At 49.4% G+C, this 14,614-nt stretch overlaps 1 protein-coding gene across 1 annotated transcript; it reads left to right on the top strand.

The window, feature by feature from the left end:
- Positions 1-661: 661 nt before the first annotated feature.
- On the top strand, positions 662-14,555 carry LOC146073833 (polymeric immunoglobulin receptor-like). Its single transcript, XM_083181336.1, has 7 exons — positions 662-817; positions 6,567-6,902; positions 7,963-8,298; positions 10,788-11,111; positions 11,478-11,801; positions 13,182-13,214; positions 14,228-14,555. Exons 1-6 carry the CDS (start codon positions 769-771, stop codon positions 13,205-13,207), a joined length of 1,395 nt encoding a protein of 464 aa, XP_083037462.1. The 5' UTR covers positions 662-768; the 3' UTR covers positions 13,208-13,214; positions 14,228-14,555.
- The last annotated feature ends 59 nt before the right edge of the window (positions 14,556-14,614 follow it).

The following is a 14,614-nucleotide window of genomic DNA, read 5'->3' as shown; positions in this document are numbered from 1 at the left end:
TACCATAATGCAGTAGACCAAATGACCGCATCCCCCCTAATGTATCACAGGGGACCGCAGCAGGAATCTCCGATCCCTGCTGTGATCCCCCCTGCAGCGCCGCCGGCCGCATCCCCCATAGGTTTCTATGGGGGAAGCGAAGCTGCCCGATGCCCGGCTTCACACCCCTGGGCTATCCCCATACTGATATGGCGATAGCCCATTGTAGCCTATGGCTACACATCAGGGGGGGCAGCGCGTAACTGTGCATGCACAGACCCCGCGGCTTCCGGCTCCGTTCATCGCAGGGTCTGGCTCCTTTTGGAGCCCTGTCCCTTTGCCTAGCAGGTAATACATTTGGGTTAAATATTCCGCCCAGATCGCATTGTAAATGCGATCAATGATAAATGGTGCCCTATAACTGGTGAGATTACTATACAACCTGCAGATCCGTGTGCCAACGGCTAACACCATAATGACCGCTGGCGCTTTAGGTTCCTGAATGAATAAGTAAATGTGTGACACATGATGTAAAACAAGGTAACTAAAGAGTTAATCTCTTGTCCTAAGTTGCTCTTACTTTTATCTTGAGTTTTCCCTAAATTCTTTCTTTTTTTTTGTTTTGTTTTTTGGAAGCTGCTATTTCCTGGAGCCTTCGTCTATCACAAGATGGTCCTCTTGTTTTTTTCCCTCACACGTCCTTCCGCATCCACTTCCAGATATATATCTCTCCCTCAGCCCTGGAACAGGTTATTGCTACCACCAGCGTCCTCCCGAGAATTACACAAGATGGGGATGTTCCTCCTAGGGCTGTCGGTGCTCATGTCCTTAACCCCAGGTACGTAGGGTAAATAGAAATATACACGTAGGGTGCTATTCAATTGTTATATTGCACCTGATCGCCCATCTAAAATGATGTGAGATCGTAGGACAATATTCAATTGACCTATTTTTTTGCGCATATCACGCTCATTATGGTCAGGTTTAGCCGCGCGTTCGCACATTTCCGCTCCCCACCTCTCCAGGGATAGCAAGCTGAAACTGAATACCGCCCATACACTTGTCCGGCTCTACTGAAAGAACTAAGGGGTACATTGAGTAATGCATCTAAAAATAAAGAGGTGTTTTTCCGGTACTTATGTATTATCTGGACTCCCATGTTAAATGCACCCCATTTTTTCACACCCCTACTATCCAACTACGCATGGAGTTGATTTTATATAGTGTGGCGAGCGCAGCGAGCCACCGTGCCCGAAGCGTGGTGAGCGCAGCGAGCCCCGCGAGGGGACGCGGTCTCATAAGAAAAATGGGAGTCCAGATATTACATAAGTACCGTTTTTCCCAATCAGATTCTATCTTTTTCTAGGATGCAATAGAGAAATGATAGACAGAAACTGGTTGCTAGGAGCAACATCACATATTTTCATTTTTAGAAGCTTTACTAAATTTACCCCCAAATGTCATTATCAGCAATGGTTTCAGCCCACACAGTATTTGTATATTTGAGTGATTTTAGTAATGTATATGATCCTCTCTGGGGTGTATAGTTTGGCATGTACTGTATGTAAGGGACATCTCCTGAGGCAGTTGTACGTGGCAGTTGGATGATTTATGTACGATTTGCATAAAATCTATCACCGATTATCTGTCTGATTATTTATGCCTTCAGTTTTTTTAGCAAATACCACATATTGGGGCGGATGTATTAAGCCTGAAGAAGAGATAAAGTGGAGATAAATTGGAAGGAGATAACAGACCAGCCAATGAACTGTGTTTGAAAATGACAGTTGGGAGTTGATTGGCTGGTGCTTTATCTCCTTTCACTTTATTTCCACTTTGTGGGTGGAATGTACTATGGGGAAACGCATTTTCCTATATACTAACACCCCGCCGCCACGTTTCCGCATAGCAGGGTATCGCCACCTTTGGGTGGCGATACCCTATAGAAGCCTATGGGCTTCTTTTCGCCGCCCACTGCCTCCGCCGCAAACCCACCGACCCCCCTCTCTCCCTCCCTCTGGCTTACCTAAGTCCAGGTCCTCCTGGAGGTAAACCCTTCCTTCCCCTAGTAACGCAGCTGGATGTCCTTCCGGCTGCAGAGGGAGGAGGAGGCGCCGGAGACAGCCTGCTTAGCTGTCCCCAGTGTGAGGGGAGGAGGAGGCAGCAGGGAGGTGATGGAGACCCCCAGCACACTGCATTACAGGTATCGCAGGGGGTCCTCCACCACTGCACCATGATGCCAGCCGCACATGTTAGTACATATGCGCTGGCATCGCGGCGGCTGGTCGGCGAAGGGCGGTGATGTATATTAATACATCCCGCCCTGTCTCCTCTCCAGGCTTAATAAATCTAGCCCCAGTATAATAGATGGTGAGTGGTTGGGTGGGAGTAGTAGCTGGGGAAATGTACATGCTGGTGTTGAGGAGGATCAGATACTTTTGAATTAATTATGGATTTACCTTGGGTGTCGTTGATTGACCGGCAGCAGGGTTCTGTTCTAGTGCAGGGAGTCCCAACAGGGATCAGGTAAGAATACTTGCACCCCCCCCCCCCCAACCCTTCCCACAGCCTAGCCCTAACACTCCCACCCCATCCTGACCCTATGCCTTCTGATAGTGCCTAAAAGGGTGTACACACAGAGAGATTTTGGCAGGAGAGTTTGACTAGGTTTTTCTCCTGCTTAGTCAAAATTGTCTAGCATACATTGCTTAGTATAGATTGGCTGTGCAGGCAATTTTGACTAGATCATAGACTCTAATTACTTAGACAAAATTGCTTAGCCAAAATCTCCAGTGCATCTAGTCAAAATCTCGCCATGTGTACGGAGCTTAACAATAACCCGGCACCCAAAAGCCTTATCCTAACTTTCCTATCCCTGCAGCCTAACCCTATGCCCCCCCCCCCCAGGTAGTACCTAAACCTAACCCCCCTATCCCTGACTCTAACCTGCCCCACATACTCACCAATCGGCATACCGGTTGTCGGTATTACCGATTCAGTATCCTGGCCCATTTGTTGTTCCAGCGCTGATCTTCTGAAGGCAGTAAGGATGCTGGCGTTGGTATACTGAACACTGGCATCCTGATCGCCGGGATGGTAACTGCATCCCATATACTTTTCATATAGAGCTGTATAGGGCGGTGTACCGGGTAGATTCTGCATTCTGCTTGTACGGGGCTATAGCCCAGGTATCTGCAATTAGTATCTACCTGATCATCACCTGTGTGTGCTTTCATGTTAAGGATAGAAGGGAATGGGCTTAAGGTACCATCTATACATCTGTCTGTATGAGATTTCCTTGATTCTTTCTTACACAGGTTGAATCTTACGCACTCATTTCTGCCCAGTCCTTCTGCCCCAGGCTCTCCCCCACGTCCCGTTCCCATGCCTTCACATGCGGTTCCTTTAAAGATTCATTGTAAGCCATCAAAAGACCATAGAATGATTATATCAAGTCTGTTCGGCAGCTAAGCTTCATCACACAATGGTTCGTAGTGGGGTATAGTGTGGTCTACAGTGGGTGCATGAAGGGGAAGCGTTGTGGCTGCAGGAACAGATGGATGCACTCAGCTTCAAAAGTGATAAAAGGGAGAGTGATAAACAACCAGCCAATCAGCTCCTGCCTGACATTTATCAAACACAGTCTGTGACATGGCAGATAGGAGCTGATTGGCTGGCTGTTTATCACTCCATTGTATCACTTTTTTTAAATTTAGTGCATCTGGCAATAGATAACTCTCTTGGAGATCGGAGAACTAATAGGGCCTACACACAGGGCCTCTAACTAGATCGCTTAGAAAATGCCCCTACATCGCTCCATGTGTAGGTGCCATAGCGATGCTCGTCTATCATTTTACAGGATGCAAATGCTTCATCAAGAGTGAGGGAGAACTAAAACTGTGAGATCCTTCCAAACATTCCGGGAGAGTAGGCAACAATGGCGGAGCCTCAGCTGTCATACTCCAGGGGTTGGACTATGAAATTGATTGATATAAAGATATTTAATACTTACTAGTAAGCCCGCTGGAAGCAACTGCTTCGAAAGCTAGTAAGGTAGCTAATGTGAGAGAAAGAGATGTAGTTTCACTTGCTGCCAACAGATGGCAGTGTTTCAGTGACTCACAGACACCAGACATATATATATATATATATATATATATATATATATATATATATATATGTGTGATAGATATCATCTTTGTATTATTCTATTAATTATTACAGTCAAAGCTCACTACCAAATCATGTTTGTGTATGCAAGCATAGGTGCCGATTCTGTGGGTGCTCATGGGCCAGAGCACCCACAGAAAACTATGAGTACCCACTGGCCCGCAACCTCCTAAGTCCCACTGCCAGGCCACATCCACCTGCTGATTCGTGTCTGCTGCACCCACACCACCGAACCTGCCGCCCAGCGAGCAACAACCAACAGGCAGAGTGCAGCATGCATGCTGCCCAATGTGTGCTCTCCCCGTACACACACACTGGCCTCTCCGTGCAACATGTGTGCCCACAGTGGGAGGCAAGCACACCACCATGTGCCGTGTATACAGTGTGCAGCACTAGCCACTGCACACCATGACACAGGACCGCCCAGGCCAGCACACTGCAGGGCCACACCCCCTCCCCAAATGACATGCCCCCTTCACAAGGCACCTCCCTGAGCACCCTCCAGCAAAAACACAAATCGGCACCCCTGTGTGCAAACAGGGCCGGCGCCACCACTAGGCAGCTCTAGGCATTTGCCTAGGGCTTCGGCCCCTGGAGGGCGGCAGTTCGCCCCTCACCCCAGCATGTGCATATAGCTGGCGGCGTCCCTGCAGTGCTGGAGCGGGCAGGGGTGTCCGTGCCGTGGGGTACCTGCGGCGCTGTGACTGTGTATAAAGCTGCTGCTGGCGGCGGTGGCGGGTCCCTGCAGTGAATAGAGAATAACTAGCGCTATGCTGCGGCGCGGGAAGCGCTTCTGGGTTTGAAAACACTTGCCGCACGCTGATTGGCTGAGATTCAGCCAATCAGCGTGCAGCAAGTGTTTTCAAAATCAGAAGCGCTTCCCGCGCCGCAGCATAGCGCTAGTTATTCTCTATTCACTGCAGGGACCCCGCCACCACCGCCAGCAGCAGCTTTATACACAGTCACAGCGCCGCAGGTACCCCCGCGGCACGGACACCCCTGCCCGCTCCAGCACTTGCCCGCTCCAGCACTGCATAGCGCTAGTTATTCTCTATTCATTGCAGGGACCCCCGCCACCGCCGCTAGCAGCAGCTTTATACACAGTGACAGCGCCGCAGATACCCGCGCGACACGGACACCCCTGCCCGCTCCAGCACTGCAGGGACGCCGACGCGCCAGTTTTATAATACAGGTACCACCCCCCCACCCCCCGGGCACCGGGGCCCCCCACCCCGACTCGCCTGGGTTGCTCCGGTGCCTTGCACCGGCCCCTGTGTGCAAGCCAGCACCTCCCCAGTCAGTGCCTCACTGCACCTCACTCCTCTGCAGATTATCTATCATGTGGTCTGTTGAAGACACATGAATGCCTATGCAATAGTTTTAGCATTCCCTAATAGCAAAACTGTGGCAAGGCATGATGGGACTTGTAGTTTCACAACAGCTGGAGGGCCATATTTTGGACATGCCTGGTCTATAGTATAGGCTGTTTTAAACATTAATAAGATAATGGTCAGGAAATGTTTAAAAATATCCTAATATATAAATACACAAACATAATAGAACCAGTACTGCACTTTCTAAACTCACAATCTCCCACTTCATGGTATGGCTCCTGTCTCTTCCTCCTGGCAGCTGCTCTCTGTTCCATTGTTCTGTTTGAGGGCTCAGATCCACACATACAGTAAATGTGGTAGAATAAGCTGGTACACTGGGCATGTGCAGCAGCTCTGCTCTGTCCCTTACACTGCATGATCTGGTGGCAGCTCTGTTGATCATATTATATACCAGTGCTATTGTTGTCATAATTTAAGGCACTTGCCAAGAGGAGGGGGGGTTTCTGGGCAACCAGAAACACCCCTTGAGTTTGCCTATGATATATCACACAGTAGCTCTGCTTAACAAGGCAGCAGACCTGAACCATATTAGTATCTGTCATATATAAAACAGCATCGGGTGTATTCTTAATGGCCTTCAAAATGTGAAGCATCCTCTAACCCAGGCATGTCCAAACTGTGGCCCTCCAGCTGTAGTGAAACTACACATCCCAGCATGCCTTGCCATAGTTTTAGCATTTCCTATTAGCAAACTGTGGCAAGGCATGGTCTGACTTGTAGTTTCACAACAGCTGGAGGGCCATAGTTTGGACATACCTGCTGTAACCTATTTTATTGGGGGGGGGGGGGGGGGGGGGGGGGGGGTACAGAGCCTGAACATAAACCGGATGATGAAGATGGGATTTCTATACAGTGCATATGGGTCTTCTAAATAAATTGGGAAATGTTTGAGAAATGCGTCGGGTACTGAAGTACTGTATATGCTTTGCTTTAATACTGCTGAGGACACATCGTTTGCAGATTGATTTAACATTTCATTGTTTCCTCTTAATTGCAATAACTGTCTTTTGTTCCCCCCCGCAGCCCTGATATCAGCCTATCACGTAACGGCGTTAGAGGGTGATGAGCTGGTCTTACCCTGTGCATACCCTTCTACCAGAAACAACGCGGCCATGTGCTGGGGCCGAGGGGGCTGTTCAGCTACTGGCTGTAACAATCCGATCGCCAAGGTGAACGCCAGCAGAGTGATTTGGATAAAATCGCACAGATACAACTTCCCGGGAAACCTAGACTACGGAGAAGTGAGCATCAGACTCGACAAAGTGACTCCGCATGACGCTGGGTCTTACTGCTGCTTTGTGAAGATTCCTGGACTGGGCGTTGAACTGAAGAAGGAGGTCTCTGTAGAGATCCAGCATGGTAAGTCCCTTCACTACTCGCTCCTCATACCTACATATGTAGCTATTTACTTCCAAAATACTTCTTCAAACAAGCTGTAGGTACGGTAGGGTTGGACATCAGAAGCCCAACTATGCCTAAGCACCTGGACTTTGCCTTGACCTTGCAGGAAGGGGGCGTGGCATAGTGGGAACATTTAATTTGCAACAATCAGGGTGCGTGGTTTCATGAAGAGGTAGTGTGACCTCATGGGAAGCCCCCGTTACATTACCTCAAGGGTGCGCCCAGCATTCCCGGAGTAGACGCCGGGCTGCATTGCCGGCTCCTCAGGTATAGGGGTATAGCTAGAAATTTTTCTCCCCCCTGCCAAAAAGGGGAGAGGCAAGGACCACGGTCGCCGCTGGCTGAGCTGACAGGCGACCCAGGCAGCAGTAAGCGCTGAGCTGGTCTTGCTCCATGCATATCTAATGAGCGGAGACCCAGCGCAATGCATATTTAATGAGCGGGTCCCCGACCCTCTCATTACATATGCACAGGGTGGGGACCTGCTCATTCAATATGCACTGCACTGGGTCCCCGCTCATTAGATATGTACAGGGCGCGACCAGCTCAGCGCTCACTGCTGCCTGGGTCACCTGTCAGTTCAGCCAGTGGCGCCCACCACAGACCCTGCTGGTGCTGCTCCCCCAAGCCGCCGCGGGGTCTGCCACATATGTAGGCTATGCCACTGTATAGGAGTCAGGTGCTAAGTTAAACTGTCACTGTAGAAGAACCAGCATTTTAGTGTCACCAGGTCTACATTCCTCTGCACCCTTCTCTGCTCCCATACATTCCTCTGCACCCTTCTCTGCTCCCATACATTCTCTGCACCAGATCAAGTCAGTTTGATTACATAGTTGCAACCTACTTAGACCTGTTTGCAGACATTTGCGGGATGCGCCACACTCCAACTTGTTCCACTCTCAGAATCAGTCCTATGGTGTCCCAACACAGTAGCTCCCATCCCATTGATATTTAGTTAAAACGAAGCAACTGGTCACCTAATAGCATGGTTTGGCCAATAATTCTGTTTGCTCTGCAGCCACGAAGAAAGACAACACTGTGAGCAGCTCCGTGGGGGACACAGTGACCTTACCCTGCAAATACCCTGTTGGTGAAGGCGTAAGAGAGATGTGTTGGGGAAAAGACGGCTGGGGATTCTCCGGATGTAAAAACCAGGTCATTAAAACAGACGGAAACACTGTGATCTGGAGGGAATCTAATAGGTACCAGTTACTGGGGAACATCATGCAGGGGGACGTGTCCCTGACCATCAGTGGGGTATCTAAGGACGAAGAAGGGAAGTACTGCTGCCGAGTGAGGATCCCAGGGATTCTTAACGACCTGAAGAAGGACTTGAAACTTGAGATCCAAGATGGTAAATTGTTAATCTGTAGATAATCTCTTATATATTTAGCCAGATCTGTCACTCATCCCCTGTGTTTATAATGCTCCCGCCCAGTGGGATACACAAACCCGCCCCCCTAGGGAAAATACCAGTGTTTTATGTGTAGAACGTTTTTATGTGTATAAAGTTCCACCCGCTTGACATCACCTCCCTCCGCCCAGCCAGGGCTACAGTACACGCCCACCATCCACCATTACTCCACAGCCACCATCCACCATTACTCCCCCACGACCCCCCCTCCCGCGATTTGCGGTACCCCCGCGACCCCCCCTCCCGCGATTCGCGGGACCCCCGCGACCGCCCCCCTCCCGCGATTCGCGGGACCCCCGGGACTCCCGTGATTTGCGGGACCCCCGCGACCGCCCCAATCCCGCGGTTTGCGGGACCCCGCGACCCTCCCTCCAGCGATTCACGGGACCCCCGCGCCCCCCCTCCCGTGATTCGCGGGACCCCTGCGATTTGCGCGACCCCCCTCCCGCGATTCGCGGGCCCCCGCGCCCCCCCTCCCACGATTCGCGGGCCCCCCCGCTACATCCCCCTCCCGCGTTTCGCGGCGCCCCCGCAAACCCCCCCACTCCCGCGATTTGCGGACCACCGCCCCCTCCCGCGATTCTAAAGCCCCCCCCCCCGATTTGCAGACCCCCACCCCCTCCCGTGATTCACGGAACCCCCCGTAGCGCTCCCCTCCCGTGATTTGCGGACCCCCTCGGCACCTCCCGCGCCCCCCCCTCCCGCGATTCACGGACCCCCACAACCCCCCTCCCGCATTTCACTGATCCCGACAACCCCCCTCCCGCAATTTGCGGACCCCCCTTCCTGCGACTCAAGCCCCCCCTGCGCCCCCTCCCACAATTTGCAGACTCCCGCCCCCTCCCGCTAATCGTGGATCCCTGCATACCCCCCCCCTCCAGCAATTTGCAGACCCCCCTGACCCCTTTCCGTCAATTCCACCCACCAGTGGACCGCCGCGACCCCGCTCCCGCATTTCACAAACCCCCGTGACAATGGGGGATCCTGTACCAACGCAAGCAGGTGCCGCCCCTAGGTGGGAAATCCGGCCCTGGCTGCTGCGCTGCAGGTTTCCCCACTGCCAGAAGTGTCCCCATGGTCTTCTGCACCAGCGCCACAACTTTTATTAATGTCTTGCCCACATAACACTATTATACAGCCTCCTGCTCTCATGCACGCTCACTCCCTCCCAGTGGGAGGAGACGCTCACCCACTGCCGGGAGCTGCATACTGTCCCCCACCCTCCTCCAGTTTTAGGGATGCCCATCGACCATCAATGATTTCAAATAATCGATGGTTTATGGCCGATGTTGAATACTTTTGCCATCGATGTGGGAGGACCAGATGGTTTCCCTACATTGATAGCAAAGGAGAACCGATCAAGTTTCAAATTTTTTTAAGGTGCCGGGACTCAAGTTGCAATACAGGGCATCTTTCATACAATTCTAACCATATTTCTCATATACAAACGTTCACAAATTAAGGGGGCGCAGCCCGTTACGCCAGTGTGAAGAGCGCCCGTAGGGCGCGATGAATCACCTAGTGTAATAGTAAACACTGACTGTGGGGTCTATATACTAAGCCTTGGAGATAGATAAATAGCAGACCAATCAGATCCTAACTGTCATGTTTCAGGCTAGGCTTGAAAATTACAATTAGGAGCTGGTCGGTTGGTACTTTAGCTCTATCCACTTGATCCCTCTCCCAGACTTATTACATAGACCCCTGTACTGTATATCATATTGGAACACAATTATAGAATGTGCTATTTATCTGAGATTGTTTAATACAGTTATGTCAAAGTTGTGTGTTCTTTTAGACAACATACACCAAACTATATTAAAGGTATCAAAAAGGTGATGGTAAAAAAATATATAAAATGGAAAAATGTGTTATACAGTACATGCAAAATAGTACAAATAGAGGCCTTGTACCCAGTCGTAACACTGGTGTCCCTGGCGTGAGCTTTAAAGGGGTGTGGCCTTATGAGAAGGCGTGGTCTCACAGGAAGGCTCTGTCAATGCATTTTGGTATCACCCCCTGGAAGAATCCAAGTCCTTGAAGAATCCAACTGGCTATGAAGGCCAAGCTTCAAAAATGTGGTCCCACAGAAATAAATACAGTGTTACAGTATATACATGTTGTACCTATTTTTGCGAAAGTATGCCTTTCTATCTGGGTAAGAACATGCCTATGTGCCAAGATGGCATCCGGGTTGAGGATACTCAATTTTGGCCCTCCCGATAGTGGGAAATTGGGAAATTTGTTGATGAATCTGGGATCAGGGCAGTGGTTATTACCCAACCCCATTGATGATGGGGAAAAGAAAGTGATTGGTTAGGAGTGACCTCTGTAACATAGGGGGAGGAAAGGCCGGGTAGATGACAAACAATCAGCTACTACTAGCATTTTAAATGTAAATAATTATTGTTTTGTTTCTCTGCTCCTAGTTGACTTTGTGAAAGGGACACTTGGGGACACAGTGAAGTTACCCTGCTCCTACTCGGCTGATAATGGCCCTTACCCCACCTGCTGGGGCAAAGGCCACTGTAGAATGCTCTCTTGTGACCACAAGGTCCTCACTACTGAAGAAGAAAAGGTGACCTGGAGGGAAGCGAGCAGATTCCAGGTATTGGAGAACATGAAGAAGGGAAATGTCTCCCTCACAATAAAGGGTGTGACTGAGGATGACGGAGGGGTATACTGCTGCCGCGTGGATGTCCCCGGATTATTCAATGACATAAAGAAGGAAATCCGTCTTCAGATATATGATGGTACAGTACGATGACGCCAGTATGACTCTCAAGGATAGAAACCTTGGAGAAAGATTAAGTAAAGCGGTTGCTCAAAGTGACCAATGTTGACTTTCCTCCATCGGTTGTCTGACCGCCGGTCATCCATATGTATCCCATGACAGGTTCTGGTTACTTTGAGCAACTGGGCAGTGTTCAGTTGGGCGGTGGGTGGGTGGGTTGGTGGCTTTGACCTGTTTGCTAGCCTAAAAACAGGACTGTATTTGCCCTTCTGCTCCACGGGAGGTTTCTGTCCTCCCTGAGCTCGCCTATGGCAAACAGTCATTGAGCAGATACTGAGAAATGTATTAACTGTGAGAGTATTCATTGTTCTCTCTATATACCCAGGTGATCTTGTGAAAGGGCTGGTAGGCGATACATTGACGTTACCCTGCTCGTATAACGTCAGCGACGGCACCTCCCCAATGTGTTGGGGAAAAGGCCGCTGCCCATTTAACAAATGCAGCAATACCCTTGTCTGGACTGACGGCGAAGCAGTCACATGGGTGGAATCAGACAAGTACAGACTGCAGGAGAACATCGCTAAGGGGGACGTGTCTATGAGCATCAAAAGAGTGACTAAAGAGGACGAGGGAACCTACTGCTGCCGTGTGGAGATCCCGGGATTGTTCAATGACCAGATGAAAGAGATAACCGTGGAGGTAGTGGACGGTGAGTTATCTCTTATAGCGAGTTACGGAGCCTATCGTGAAATTCAGTTGTTTATCTGTAAGGTCAAAGGTTTACATTCTATTACTCGATCTCTTGCCTACACAGAACTATAACCTATAACTTAAGCCCATGTCATAGAATTACCTCTTATTTGTTCTAGATTAGGCTCATCAATGAAGAACAAGGCCCCTCGGAGGGTGTCTTTTAATTTTCCACAGGTGTTGGGGGGGGGGGGGGGTTGCAGGGGGAATTGCCTGGGAATCAACATAGTGCATTGCACGTTTAAGCCAATTGCTGTCCTGGCTTAAGTGGGTAATGTATTTAGCTGATTCCTGTGTGCCGCGAACATCACCGGTGGTCTCTTACATTTTTTAGAAATTAAAATATCAGGGCTAGTCATTATTCAGGAGGTGTCATGGATATCTCCTGAGATACCTCCGAAGGCTTAATCCGGCCCTGCCTCTAATAGGACCATGACATTTTTTAGGGATTTTTCCTTAGGGAGTATCCTTATCCGGATAACCCTAAACCGAAATATTATGAAAACTGTAGATTCTGAATCCGATGGCTGGCATGGACACCCCACAACCCCCCCCCCCCCCACCCCCAGTATCCGTGGAGGCCATTGGATTAGTCTTCAGTGGCATCCCCGGTCCCAAGGATGCATTGCGCGTGTGCACCGGTGTTGTCACTTGCACACCCACACTCATGTGCAATGCATACATGGGATCATGGATCCCGCTGAAGACAAATTCGATGGTCACCGTGGATGCCGTGGGACACCATGGACGTCCGGGGGCCACCAGGGGCCCAGGTGAGTATGTAAAAAAAATTCCTGAAATACGGAATAATCCCATATCCAAAATGCTTTGGATAAGGGTTACTTAATCTGTATAGTACAACACCATTCCCAGAATTGCTCTGTAAAAACCTATGGGCTACTTATTTTCATTGATTTATTTAGAGGAAGCCGTAGCCCCCAGTAACACGAGCCGGCCGATGACGCTGCGTGGGTATTGGCTGCCGGGGATCCGAAACTGAAAGTATGATAACTTTACGCCATCACGTGGCTTCCGGTTGTTTGCCAGGATGGACCCTTATTGGAGCAGGGAACATTTTAATATATTCGCATAATAGCATTAATGATCATATTATGGAGGTGGCCCAAAAAAACAGTTATTATATCAGCATCAAAAGTGAGAACAGGGCCCCTTTTCAGTATGTGCACCACCGGGTCGTACAATGTCTAGGCTCAGCCCTGTCTCCGGCCCATATCACCCCGGAACTACTGTAACTGTCTATTCTGTAGCTGGATCTTCATTAGCCTTGTGGTGGTAATATTATATCATTACTGATTGAATTTATTTATGTTTATTTCAGATGGATTCCAGACTACACGTCATTGAATGAAAGGTAACTATGTAATCCTAGTACAGCCCTTACATACCATTTCCAACTTTGACAATTCCCTGTTCCAGAGGTACAGAGGAGGAGGCAGGTGGGCGGACACAGGGAGTCACGGAGTCACGGAGTCACGTCATCGCAGTCCCTTAAATGCAGTCCCTGGCTTTGCAATGCTGGGGGCGAGGCAAGATGAGAGGAGTCATAGCGAAACGCGTGTCCTGCCCACGTCACAGTTTCAGGAAGGGAGTGGGTAATTTGCCCCTTTAATTGAGAAACAGGAGTCGGGCAAATATATACCATTTAAAGATGAGAACTTACAACACCCTTGGCTATGGTCATAGGGTCGACATGCATTAGGAAGACAGTCACTAGGTCAAAACATAAAATAGCCTCACGCTGTCAGTGGGCAAGGAAGCCAGAAGGCGCGAGCGGTCCAACTGACATCAGCGGGTGCGGCGGCTGCTGCACTGCGGTTCTCCTTTGTGACCGGGAGTGGATTGGTTCCTCCCCACACTACAAAGGTTGCTTAGGCAGAGTGAGTAAATGCTATACACTAAAGATACTCAGCACCTTCCCTACACTGCGATAGAGCCCTTCAAACACCACGGGAAACTGCTCGAGCTGGGGCCCGGACTGAAGGTCAGTCCCGGGCCCCAAAATTACTAGTGGCGGCCCTGGGTGGGGAGCATGGTCCGGTGTGCAGTGGGAAAAATCCAATTCAAAAGACTAAGCGGCCACTGATTGGCTGCTAGAGCTCTCTTAGCCAATCAGTGGCCACCCAGTCTTTTGAATAGGATTTTTTCAATTCTGCTGACCCCGTCTTCAGTTCCCCGGGTTTACATATGATAAATCACATCTGATTTATCACTTGTAAAAAAAAATGCCAAATCAAGTCGGCCTTAGTTAGCACTGTAGTGGTTGCTATGGGCAACTACTCCACTTTTTCACTCTATAAGAGGATTCATTGACCACTATGGTAGCTTAATATTTAACACTATCTTTGTCATTGAATCTCCCTGCAGGCTTGGATGATACTTTGGATGACCCATGGAACTACACCATCATCAGAGATTAGAGAGACCAGATAACGGATATTAACCCAAGCACGAGCAATGATACTCAAGCCACAGATTCATTTCACTACAAATTCCCGTCCTCACAGTATAACAGCAACAAAATTACTGATCTGCTAATATATCACATTGCATCAGATCATATTATGTCATTGGTTTCTTACTGTGCCTTTGCAGCATATTACCCATTTTGGGTTTTTTTATTATTTTTTACATCTTCATTTGGCTTCAATTGTTTTTGCTTCTTTGCAATTAAAATAATAAAAAAAATGCAAAATGGAGAAAGATTATTGCACCTTAACGGAGACCTAAAGTACGCATCAACCGCCTAGTACT

Source organism: Crinia signifera, chromosome 4 (genome assembly GCF_055691185.1).
Source record: "Crinia signifera chromosome 4, ASM5569118v1, whole genome shotgun sequence".
NCBI lineage: Eukaryota > Metazoa > Chordata > Amphibia > Anura > Myobatrachidae > Crinia > Crinia signifera.
This window is presented reverse-complemented; position numbering and strand designations above follow the sequence as displayed.